Source organism: Stegodyphus dumicola, chromosome X2 (genome assembly GCF_044657685.1).
Source record: "Stegodyphus dumicola isolate Sdum_Otavi_A_Nest chromosome X2, ASM4465768v1".
NCBI classification, from domain to species: Eukaryota; Metazoa; Arthropoda; class Arachnida; order Araneae; family Eresidae; genus Stegodyphus; species Stegodyphus dumicola.
The window spans coordinates 154544251-154557490 of record NC_140781.1 but is presented as its reverse complement, the minus strand read 5'-3'; the positions used below and the strand labels follow the sequence as shown (position 1 = coordinate 154557490).

The window sequence follows — 13240 nt, the reverse complement described above, 5'->3', positions numbered from 1 at the left end:
TATATATACATACTAAGGGGATTCCTCTTTTACAACATGGGGAATCCCCATCCTTGTTGTTGCCACCAGTGTTACCAAAGGAATGAGATTTAAAAATGACTTTGAATATGTATATTTATGTATATGCAGCTGAATATGCTTTTTTTCTGTTAATTTTTAAATCCTGCAAAATGAGTACCATGTAAATCAAAGGATAGATGTATTCTTTAAATCATAACTGTTGATTATATATATATATATATATATATATATATATTTATTTATTTTTATAATTTCATTTTAATTGTGTGACTTGCATGGTTGTGAATTATAGTCATAAAGTAATTACTTTTAAACTTTCTGATTATTCAATCAAACGATGTACTACATACTTTTTATTTAAACAATGTAAACCAAATAGTATATTTATTAATATAAATGTTTTGAGAACATGATTTTATTTGAATTGCATTTCTTTTGAAAGAATACTTTGTGACCTAGATCACTTCATGATGCATTCGGAAACTGCATATTTGGAAAGGAGAAGAAAAGCACAGTTAATACATCTTTCAAGGGAACTTTCAGAAAGGATATCTAAATGAGAAATACATATAATTGACATTTTAATTTGAGGGGGGACACCTACATTGTGCTACACAATTTTAGAATAAATTTAAATATTTTGTTTTTAAAATCACAAGAATCAAGTAGTATAATATTTAAGAAGAAAAAAGAAATTATACAAAAAACCTAAACTTAAATTTTTTGCAAGGAAAATAATTTTCCTTTCCTTTTTTCTACTTTGTCAGTTTTCTTGAAGCATTCTGTAAATATCGGTCATCCACATGTTTTTATTCACAGTATACCATAAAGATTTTTTAAAGATCTTGGTTTCATGGTATTTTTATGAGTAGAGGTATTGCCTACTATTTCATCCATATTTGCTCAGCACAAAATCGTGGCTTTGAAGGTCTTCAGAAGCTAAGGATTTTGTAGACCAGAGAGGAAAGAACAGTTGATTTCGTCCATGTTAAAAACATTTTCAGCTGATATTCATGTACTTCTTTGGATAAATTCTTGAATCTTTCGCAAATTCAGCCGAGACAGCTTTAGATTCTAAGTTTTATGTTTGATATAACATTCTACAATGTAATTTAAATTTATACAGCTCTCTAGTGAAAAACAATCACCTTTTGTACTCACCTGTGATTCTTATTTCTTTTCCAGTAGCATAGGGCCATTTACTAGAATATTTATTTGCTGCTGCTTCTAGTTTTCCATCTTTCAGAAATATTTTTTTCAATGTTGGCTCAAGAATATTCAGTTTTTTCACAGTTGTGTTTCCATAAATTTTGTGTTCTCAAAATCTCTTAAAATTTCAGTTGTATCTTTTAAGAAGACTGCTTTTTGTTCCTTAGATATTTTAGCTGCAAATTAAGTTTAAAATAAAGCCTATAGGACAAATTGTTGATTAAAACCATGATTTGATGGAAGATTGAAGCATCTTTCAAACTTTTCTGCCAACAAAATCCAGTGTTTATTCTTTCCCATTTAATGATCCTATCGTAATATTATTGGATGCAAATGATCTAAATCAGCAGTTTTCAACCTTTTGCCTAAAGTGTACAAAAAATGAAAAACTTAGTACCACCACTACATTTTACAATTATTTTTTACTTTTTTTAATAGAAATATTAAATATATCAATATGTAAATTGGCGACCTCAAAATTAACATTCTAGACTTAATGATCTTTCTCTAAATTCATCTGTTCTCCCAAATTCAAGATTTTTCTATGTTATATAACACTACTAACTAATGAATCATAGATTAGCTGTAATTGTAAATCAAACTTAGCATAAATTTCCCTGGCAGTTAATTGCGTCACTCTTTTCCGAGCTTCCACCTTGCTAATATCTCCTTGCTTTGCTTCCCCGTCTAAACTGCCTGTGTCATAACTTTAAGAACCAACAATATACATAGAAATTTGTCATATTTTCATTATGATTGAATTATAGAAATGTCTTGGATTCCAAATTATCTGAGCAAATAATGCCTATAGAAATATCATATAAAGAGTAGTGTTTCGAGTTACGAACACTTAAATCAGAGTGTTATGATTTTCAAAGATCTGTGCCACATAACTAACACTTAAGCATATCTGGAAACATCATTTTATAATATAAGCATATTAATCAGAAAAAAAAAATGTAAAAGGTATAAGGGGAAAAACATACTTTCCTGAACAAAATAAAAATTAAATACTAAAAATAAATCACAAAATTGAATGAAAACTATGTATAATGAATTTTCATTAGTTTATTGAACATGCAAGCTATTCAAATAGCACCATAGTTAAGAACTTTTTTTTATCCTCTCAAACAGGAAAGTAATTGAAATTCCTTAAAAATTAAACATTAAAGTTTTGCGACCAAAATTCATTATATATTTTATGTGCATATTCAGATTTAAATATTAAACGAAAAGATTTTATGTAAAATTTGATTACGAAAGAACTGGATTAAAACTGTTCCTGTTACACTCTTTGGGCAAATTGAATTCAAAAAGTAGGATCTAGCTTAAAAGACTGCGGACTGAACTATTAGTGTTCAGTGACTTCACTTGTGGGCACCAAACAGGCAACCATTAGTATCACTTTTTTTGTTTGGAATTATTTATTGCCTGTCCAATAGTCAGTTCAAATTTTTGTTCTCGGTTAGTAATAAGTATAACTAGAGTTCTTTCAATCTGTTTTCTAAATTAGTATGTTTTAATATTAGTAAATTGTATATATTTTGCTTTATTTGGCATATTGAATTTATTTCATTTAAATTTGCTTTTCTGTACTTTTGTTTCATATGTAAGGAAAATGGCTGAATTGAGGAAGCATTCAGAATTTTCAGATGAAGTATTGTAATTAAATAATTTAAAGTGGTTCATCAGCTAATTTTGGGTGAACAGAAACACTGCAAATTTCCTGGGAAGTGGGATTCAATCGAGTCTGATCTACCTCCTCTAGATAACATTGACTGATTGTAATTATATTCCTTTTCCCTTTTTTTTTTATGTATTTCTGTTGTTTTTAGAATTTCTTCCTGTTTAAAAACAGAGTTGATGGTTTTTTACGAGGAGATTTAGGGATTTTACTGGTTTTAAATTTCTCTTCTTTTATGTCTTTCTGTCTTTGGTTCTAAATTTCTTACTATTTTCTCTCTCTCTCTGTATATATATATATATAAATATTAAAAAATAGATCACAAATCTTTATAATTTAAAAATGAAAGTAATTTCCTTAAGAATGGTTCTCAGTAAAAATTGAATGTTAAACATAACTGTAGGAATTCACTGAAGATTGTAACAAAGTGCTAAAATCCATTTGGGAAGTATTATTGCTTGTAGTAAGTATGGCAAATTTTAAAATGTACCAGTATATAAATCTATGACCTTGAAAATTTTTAATAAAAAATCTTAATTTTTTGCTTTTATCTAGCATCTAGATTTGTTTTAATGACTAAGTATACAACAGGCTGTAATTCAAATTTTTTTTTCGGAAAAGTCTGAAAATTATTTAAAAATACAAATTTTTAAATATATGGGAGAAGTATGAATATTACTTGGTGTAAACCAAAATTGTGAATTATGGAAAAAAATTAATTTTAATTTAATTTTGAATAATTTTAATAATTTTAATTTTGAAGGTCATATTATTAAATGTTTAACTGCTAATTTAAAAAAAAATTGCTGGTGCAATTTAACAAAATTTGCCACTTTAGCACAATTTGAGGCACAGAATCAAAATATGGAAAATTTTTGGCATGTTATTTCAGCAAAAGCCAGTTTTGTGTTGAACTATGTTAAAACAGCACTTTACGTCTAATACTACATATCCTAAGTAACACTTTCAAGACATGAAAAACACAAGTCTTATTTCATCATTTGGCCAACTAGATCTAATACATATTTTAAATCCCACTTTCAAGACATGAAAAATGCAAGTCGAATTTTATCAATCTGCCAACTAGAATGGGAGATACACAGAACTGTGTTTTTTTGGGGGGGGCACTGACTGTACATTAGAAAACTGATTTTCGTCACAAGATGGCAATAGTAGATCTCATAGAGCTTATATGATAGCAGACTATCTCGAGCAGATACAAATCTACACAAGGAGTAACCATTTTATTCTCCTAATTTAAATCTCATTGAGCATATCTGGGAATGCTGTAGAAGGAAATATGTTGCCCTCTACTCTCGACGTGTTTGGCATAGATTCATTGAACTCATATCAGGGTTCGTAGCGGTCTTTATAAGTGCTTATAAATCCTTATATTTGAAAATAAAATATAAAGGCCCTTATAGGTGCTTACTTTTTCCTTAAAGCCCTTATTTTTTTGTTTTTAGTGCTTATTTTTTGCTTTTAGTGCTTTTTTTTTAATGAACGCCCTTTTTTTCCCCGTACCAAAGCCGAAACTAAATAAACAACTTTTCTTCCTAATATGAAATGTCAGATGGTGAATCATACTCCCGGCCCGGAAATAGCTTTTCCCCCTTTCTCTGCATTAACATAACCTTTGGTGTTCACGATGAGTACAGACAGGTGCCCGTCATTCTGTTGGTCAAAGAATTGCGAAAGCAGTAGAAAATTCCTGTACATTCGGCATTCTTTTACTTCCATCCAAATACTACACACGTTTGAATTTCTATCAAGATCTTAATAATTTGCATTCTCGTTCCGCAGATCATATTCGTGTTTATTATGATCATTATGCTTATATTATGAGCATATGTATGAATGTTTATAATAACATAGTTGCAGTAACAGCTGAAGTATAGTAAACTTCCAAAAATGGTTGTGTTTTGACACAGATTAGCTTTCTAAGGAATAATATTCGGAATGGCTTAAATAAAGGGAAAGTAATTGAATAGTCAAAATAATTTCATTTTTTTGGCCAATACATAATACAGTGCGAAGATTGGGAGGTTCTCCCCTTTCTCCGCAAAATCTCGAATATTGAAACTGTTATAGTTCACTGCAAAACAAGCAACGAACTTTTTTTTTTTTTTTTTTTGTCATTTTCCAATCTGGATTGAATAGGACTAAAAGTTCTGCGATCTACCAACCCAAGCGAAGAATGATTCTATTCCGGAAATTTGATGCCGCCTGTTGAAAATTAGAATGGAAAACACCCCAGTTATTTATTCTCGCAATACCGGCAGCTGTTGATTCCGATTGTGTAATATCACGTAGGGAAGAATTACGGCACACATATTGCGCAATAACATTTGCAATATTTTGCAGAGATAATTAATTTTTATATTCTGTCTGAGATTTGTTTCTGAACACTTAAGAGAGTTTTACTGTGCTTGCTAAGCAGAATATTTTTCAGTTCCATTAATTTATTTTTATATGATGCACATATCGAAATGTCAAAAGCATTTATTTAGCGGAAAAATCTAAAGAGCGGCAACTGTCTACCCCCCCCTTCCGCTCCTCTTTTTCAAGTTACGATCGACTGTCCGAATATTCGCCAATTTCCAAGTATGCGTGTTAGTTAAGCTTTTACTTTTAAAGGATGACTGCATGAAGCAAATTTCTGTCTTTTGATTTCAGAAATGTTCCTCTTTTTTACTTAAATTACTTGGGAAAACTGATATACAATGAAAATTTAGAAAATTTTCAGAATTTAAATTTAAATTATTTAAATATAAATATGAGTAGAAAAATAAATTGTATTTATTATTAAGTTCCAAGCGAATACAATAAATATGCCTTATTATTATTTATTTTCTCTATTTTGAACTGAAATTTCATCATTAAATCTTGTGATATAGTTTAGTTCTGCATAGTTTTTTTTTTCTCTCATTGTAAACTAGTTCTGTAAATTGAACTTTTATTTAAAATTAAAAAAAAAAAAAAATCATTATTTTCCATGGTTGAGGTAATGCTTATTCTCTCTTAATAAATACTGCATTTCTCATATTTTAAATTACAAGTCTAATTTTTAAGGTTATGCAGTTGTGTATAATGTAATTATACAGATGCTTATTTTCTTAAAATGTGCTTGAAAAGTGCTTATTTTTTTAATTAAAATGTGGCTATGAACCCTGTCATATACTTTCCTTCCTTATTGAGCTCATAGACAACATCATTAGCAAACATGGAAATCTAATGTAAAGGTTGTATTGTAATGTAAGGGTGTTCATTGTGGTCATGTTGAAGATATCTCTTATTCTACCATACCTTTGGTTTGTTTCATATATGTGCTAGCTTTGGAACTAAATTTTTTTTAATTTACTGTACTGTCATTTTACGTCTTACTATGTGTTACATATTTTGACTGAATTTTTGAAATATCCACTCTGTTTTGACTTATTTTCTGTTTTTTTTTAATTTTGGAAATTTTAATGTTTTGCTTTAGAAGTTACTACAAGTTACTTGTGATATATAATTGATAAAATTCAGAACTGGACATGGGTAAGGAGAGAGAGGCATTTCCTCGAGTGAAAAACTAGAACACTGATTTAAAATGTTATATATAAATTAATATTTTATTAACTTTCAATATAGTAGTTACATTTTTTCATTCTAAGTTTGTAAAAATCGAGACTTTGCTTGTTTCCATCCGAAATTGAATGCAGATTGTCATAAATCTGTTGTATGATAGCTTTTCTATAAAATTTAAGTTTTTATTCCATGCTAGTGAAAATTGATTTTATATAAAAGGTATTTTTTACATATAAGAAAGGTCTTTCATTATAATGTTAAATATTTAACAAATTTTCTGTCTTAACAAAATCTGTTAAACAAAATACTGTCTAGCATTTTGTTATTCTTCATTATTTTTAATGTAGGGAAGTTAATCTGAATATGTAACTGACTTGGACATTATGCTTGTTAGATTGCTATGTTGTTGGGTGCAGGTTTGAATCTATAATAAAGCATTGGTATGTGTTGTTTTGCAAAAGCAGGACATTTAAAATTTATTAGTTTAAGGCAGTATCCAAATATTATTGTGAGAGAAGAGTGATCCAGAGTGTGGGCAGCACTTGTATGCTTTTTCTAATAAAATACTTGAATTCAGTGGTAATCAGATTTTCTGGGAACTATTACAGATAATAAAAATACTCTTTATAAAACTAAATTTCCCTTTATAGTTTTGAAATGAATTATTGAATTGTTATACTACTTATAATAGTAAAAATTCGTGCATTTCATTTTATACATTTTAAATCATGTACCATATATTCTAGCGTATAATGCGCTCTTTCGATACAAAGAATTAGATTGAAACTTACGGGTGCGTGTGATACACCGAGTATAAAAATCGTAGATTTAAAAATAAAGTCAGCATTTAAAAAAAAAATTTAGATTTCTGTGTGTACCTAAATGCTGTTTATATAAAAGAAATGACATACCTTATGAACTTAAAAATTTTTATTACCAGATAGCATGAAAACGAATGTGATGAAACATATTTGTTTTCTGTTATATCTTCAAACACATCATCAAATTCTGTTTCATCTTCACAATCACTGTTACTCTGATCCATAAATAAATAATCATCATCTGTTCCATCTAGATCGTTAGATGTACTGCTCTTCATAAATGACTTGAATTATGTCAGCTTAATTTCATTCCATGCTTTTATTAGCCACTCAGACACTATTTCTAAACTGGTTTGACGCATTTGGTCTTATTTTGTAAATATATTTCACCTATTCCACTGTCGTTTTAGATTTTCTTTGAATGGTTTATTGATACATCTGAAGACTGAAGTAAAGCGTTAATCTGCCTGGAATAACTACCATGTCTGTATCTTAAAATTTTCTAGATTATCAGCAATGAGAGAATAAAGACTACACCTAATCATTTAATTTCAGATTAAACTAGTGACAATTATTTTAATTGTATTAGCTAGATAAGCTTTAAGCTACATAATGTCCTATTTTTCTTAGCTTCCGTCATAAAAATGAGTAGCTCAATGCAGAAAGTTGACGCAAATGTGGTTAGTGAAGTGAGATTAAGTACTCATATTTCTTAACTGTAGGTTGTGTTGTTGTTGAATCACAAGCAATTGCTGATTCTTGATTCAAGTGCTCATTGTTGAAGAGTTTTTGTGATGCATTATTGAGAATAGATCTCATCTAGAGATACGCGAAATTAACGATTTAGTTGGATAGTAAAAAATTCCAAGTATCCGCGTATGTCGACTAGTACTGACTTTTGTGTAATGGAAAGTTAGCTTAATTTAAATTTGTGTCTTGTAATGTTAGTTTTCTTATTTATTACCTCTGAATTGAATCACATGATTGGATTTCAATAATTTCTTCGTATTATACGTTAGATGAGATCTGAACATGTGACTAAGACTTTTTGGATTATTTAAGGCAAAAGAATGCTTTCACCAAAAATTTCTTATCCACAATACACAACGTTTTTGTTCATCCACCCTCTCTCGCGAACATGAATGAAAACACCATTTGGGAAATTAGTTTGTCATCATCTTTCTTTTAAAAAGTAACCATGGATTTTAATTTTGAACTGTCTGCTAAGCAGTACATTAGAAAAGGAAAGCAGTATGGTAAAGTGAGATTTTCATGAACCCCTTTTTTTGTGTGAACAGTTTTTATTCATTTTACATGAATTGTTTTATTTCCTATCATTTCAAACATTACTGGAATTTCATCCATATTTCTAGTATGGGAGAGTAAATACTGTTTTTGCCTTCGTGGGTCAGTAACCTACTTCTTGAAACTAATCAATTTATTATCCAAATCTCTTGCAAAGCTTTCTGAAACTTTTTTTTTTTCCTTGTAGAACTAAATTATTCCATGCCATAAATCTAGTACACCAACTCAAAGTTGCTTTAAAATTTTTGCTTTCATTTGCATTATTTTTGGCCCTTTTTAAGGCAAATAAACGTGTACAATTTCTTGTTACAATTAATCCATTATTCTGGCGTTTTTCCAAGGACACAATTCACAACACTGTCTTCTATGAAAGGCCATTTATTACTCTTTTATGCAAAGCACATATATTCTTTCGTATATTAGTTATTGTGATTTCATTTTTCTTTCACTCATGTATGTATACCAACATCAAAATCCGGGCTGCAGCACGATTTTCATTTTCTTTCGTGAAATGAATATCTTTGCATTTGAAACCAATACTGTGTTTGCTTCTTTTCCCAGAAGCTTATTTACTACTGAAAGGAGCACTAGATCAACTGTATTTCAACTAAAGCAAGTGCGATTTACTAAAGCCTTCGTTTCAAAATCACTGCTTCAAATGCTACAGAAAAGAAAACATCTAACTCCTAATTACGCAAATAGGTTAGAAGTGCATTCCTACTCCAAATTATATCCCTCTTTTCTTAAAACCCTACAATAGCATTATTTTGGACAGCTGTATTGAATATAATCCATAATCGCAGGAATATTTACTCACTCGCTCATTTAACCCTTGCATATATTGTTCCCCATATCACTTGTCAGTTTGGTATATAAGAGTAAAACAAATCTTTGAATAAGTGTCCTCAAAAGTCCTCCTGCACGTGTATCTTTTAGGTTTCTTCATGAAAAATTGTGTGTGCATTATACACTGAATACACCTAAAAATTGAAAAATATAGCTTAAAATTATAGATGTGCATTATATGCCGGAAAATATATATCTAATCTTTTTAATTGATCTGTGAATGTGTAGAAAATTTGCGTTGAGAACACATTGTGTTATAGTATTTCATTGATGTTAAGTTTCCCCTTTAGTTAAAATTAGGGTGTATTGTTTCTTTTAAGGTCCAGATAGAGGTCAAAAGAAGCCTGCTGCTTCACATGAGGTACATCCAGCTTTTTCCAGTGAACCTAAAAGGAATGATGATGATGAAACATCTGGGGAAGTACCAGATAAAAAACTCAAAATCAAAAAAGAAGTTGCATGCTCTCAAGAGCTTTTAGAGCAAGTTTCAGGTTTGTCATTACAGCCTTCAGAAAGGGAAAAACCACAGAAAAAGTATTCAATGGCTAAAAGGCCAGGGTATGGAACTAAAGGTAAAAATATTAATCTAATTGCAAATTACTTTATGTTAAAATTCAGAGATATGAATATTTATCATTATGATGTGGATATAGTTCCAGTTAAAACAAATACTAAGGGTGCAACAAGCATATTTGCTAAAGGAAGAACATTGAAAGAAGATAAAAATAAAAGTGTGCCTGTTGTAGAACACCAGCAGAAAAGGAATATGGGTAAAGCAAAATGTAGGCAAATTATTGCATCTTTGGTTAGAAGCAGAGCTTTACGAAATTTCTGCCCAGTTTATGATGGCCAAAAAAATATCTTCACAACTCGAGAATTACCTTTTCATGAGAAAACTTCTGTGAATGTAGATGTTGAATTAGAAGGTCAACTAAAGACTTTTTGTGTAACTATACAACCAGTTAAAAAAGAAAATGGTAGTAATATTATTAGCTTGGAACCATTAAAGGAATTATATTCTGGTCGTTCCAAGGAAATACCTCAAGAAGCATTACTAGTTTTTGATACCATTATGAACCATCGGGAACCTCCGCTGACTCATGCTAATCTTCGAAATTCATTTTTTGATCTAACTCAGAATAACTCTCAGAATTTGGGATATGGTTTAGAAATATGGTTTGGATACAGTCAAAGTGTTCGTTTAGCTCAGAAATCTCCTGTAGTGGTTGTTAATTTAGCTGCTAAAGCATTTCACAAGGCTGGACCAGTGATAAATTATGTCTGTGATATTTTAAATACTGACATTAGAAAACTTCCTAGATTAAATCCCTATCAAGTAGGTGAATTGACAAAAGCTCTAAAAGGTGTTCGTGTTCGAGTGACACATCAAAGGCACCCTCGAACATACAAAGTAAAAGGAGTAAGTGAATTGCCTGCCAGAGAGCAAATGCTAGATGTTGAAAACAGAAGAATTTCGGTGGCACAGTATTTTGCTGAAAAATATAGACATCTCACTTACCCTTCTTTACCATGTCTTCATATGCAAAGTAATACAAATAAAACTTACATACCCATGGAAAATTGTGAAATAGTTGAGGGACAAGCCAAAGTAGGAAAACTTAGCGGTGAGTTGACAGCTCAAATGATAAGAAATACTGCTGTGCCACCTGCAGAAAGGTTTCAGCGAATAATGGACTATTCCCAAACAATACAAGATACAAGTGGAGGACCAATGAATGCTTTTGGCCTTATTATGGATATTCATTTAATGAAGCTAAATGGTAGAGTAATAGCTGCTCCAGCTCTTTCATATGCTGGTGAGTCCCCATCACGAATTGCAAGACCAGACCAAAGAGGTGTTTGGAAAATAGAAAGTGGAAAGGAATTTTATAAAGCAGTAAAACCAAAGAAATGGATTTTAATGAGTTTTGCCAATGAGAGATTTTGTGGACGTGATAAATTGCACCGCTATTGTGATTTTTTGGTTAGTTCAAGTAGGAAGTGTGGAATGAGATTAGAGCCTCCTTTTGAGATAAAAATTTTTGATCAGAGAAGTAGTACAGAAGAAGCTATAGCATATGCTAAAAGTATTGGTGCTGAATTTGCTGTTATAGTTTTATCTCGTAGGGACAACAAACATTCATACGAAGAAGTCAAATTTCTTGCAGATTTTAAATATGGATTAGTTACTCAATGCATGGAAGATAAAAGCTTAGGGAGAATCAATGATCAGATTACAACTAATGTTTGTCTAAAAATTAATGTTAAATTAGGTGGTATAAATCATGTTTTTCTCCAAAAACCTCAGATATTTTCTAGACCAATTATTGTTTTTGGTGCAGATGCTATTCATTGGGCTAGAGGTTTTGGATATCCATCTATAGCATCAGTCGTTGGAAGTCTTGATCCAACAGCATCTAGGTATGCATTAACATGTCGTTTACAAAAAAATGAAAAAGAAGGGAAATTATCACAGGAGATAATTAGGAAGCGGCTTATGCAAAACATTGTTAAAGGAATTCTAGAAGCATTCAGTAGAAGATACAGTGGTAAAATACATCCTGAAAAAATACTTTTCTTTCGTGATGGTGTAAGTGAAGGCCAGTTTACATCAGCACTTCAGGAAGAAGTAAGTGCTATTCAGGAAGCCTGTGTAGATTTATATAAGGAAGTCTTGCCTGTTACGTATGTTGTTGTGCAAAAAAGGCATCAGACTAGGCTCCGACCTCAGGATCCTAGGGATGGAGCTGGTAAAAATGGTAATGTTCCCCCTGGAACTACAGTTGATACAAGTATTACTCATCCTGTATTTTTTGATTTTTTTCTTTGTTCTCATGAGGGCATTCAAGGAACTAGTAAGCCAGCCCATTACACTGTACTTCATGATGATAACAAGTTTACAGCTGATGATCTGCAGCAGTTATGCCATTTCTTATGCCATTCATACATTCGTTGCACTCGGAGTGTTTCCATTCCAGCACCTGTATTGTATGCAGATTTAGCAGCTGCCAGAGCAAAAAAATATGCTGATTTATTCATTGATCCAGATTCAGCAAGTAGTTCTGGTTCTGACAGTACACAGAAGTCATTGCCTGCAAACGTTCGTGAAGCTATTGAGAGTATGCAGAGTTTTGAAAATAATATGTTCTATGTATGAAAAGGTTTATTGAATCAGCTTTGTGTAAACAACAGTCAATAAATCTGATTTAATTTGTATTACATATTTTTGAAAATATGTTCTGTGTATGTACAAGGTTAATGAAAGCATTTTATTTTATGACAAGGATATCACTGCTGTATTGATTTAAAATTTATTAAAGTTACCTTTTAAATAGACTTTGGAGTTTTAATGATAGTGATTTATTGTAAAGAAAAACTTTTTTGTTGAACTGTAATTAAATGTATCGTATGGGTTATCTTAGAATTTTCTTTTTTATGATGATGTAGGAAATGCATGTTTAAGGTTAAGTTTTGAAGGAGAGCCGTCCCTTTTTGTCCCCTCCAAGCATATATATGAACTTAGATTTAAAACCAGCTTTCAGAATAGTTTGTGATAGCAAAAATAATTAAAATTCCATTAGTTAAATACTAAAGCAGTTTCGTTTTGCTTAAATTTCTAATCAGTGCACAGATATTTTTAATCTGTATTCTAATTTCTGTTATTAGTAAATTCACATATGCAAGAAGTAAAATTATAGAGAATAATAGGCATAGGATTTATTACATAAAAAGAGCAGTTAGAATGACTTAGCAAATTCTTATACATTAAGTATTTGAATTGCAT

The 13240-nt window shown here is 30.6% G+C and overlaps 1 protein-coding gene across 1 annotated transcript in view; it reads left to right on the top strand.

Moving 5' to 3' along the window:
• Nucleotides 1–12792, top strand: part of LOC118200129 (protein argonaute-4-like) — a 45054-nt gene extending 32262 nt beyond the window's left edge. Inside the window, exon 7 of the mRNA XM_035372056.2 lies at nucleotides 9777–12792. Coding sequence (XP_035227947.1) covers nucleotides 9777–12613 — 2837 coding nt within the window. The 3' untranslated portion in view covers nucleotides 12614–12792. The remainder of the gene's footprint in view (nucleotides 1–9776) is intronic.
• The last annotated feature ends 448 nt before the right edge of the window (nucleotides 12793–13240 follow it).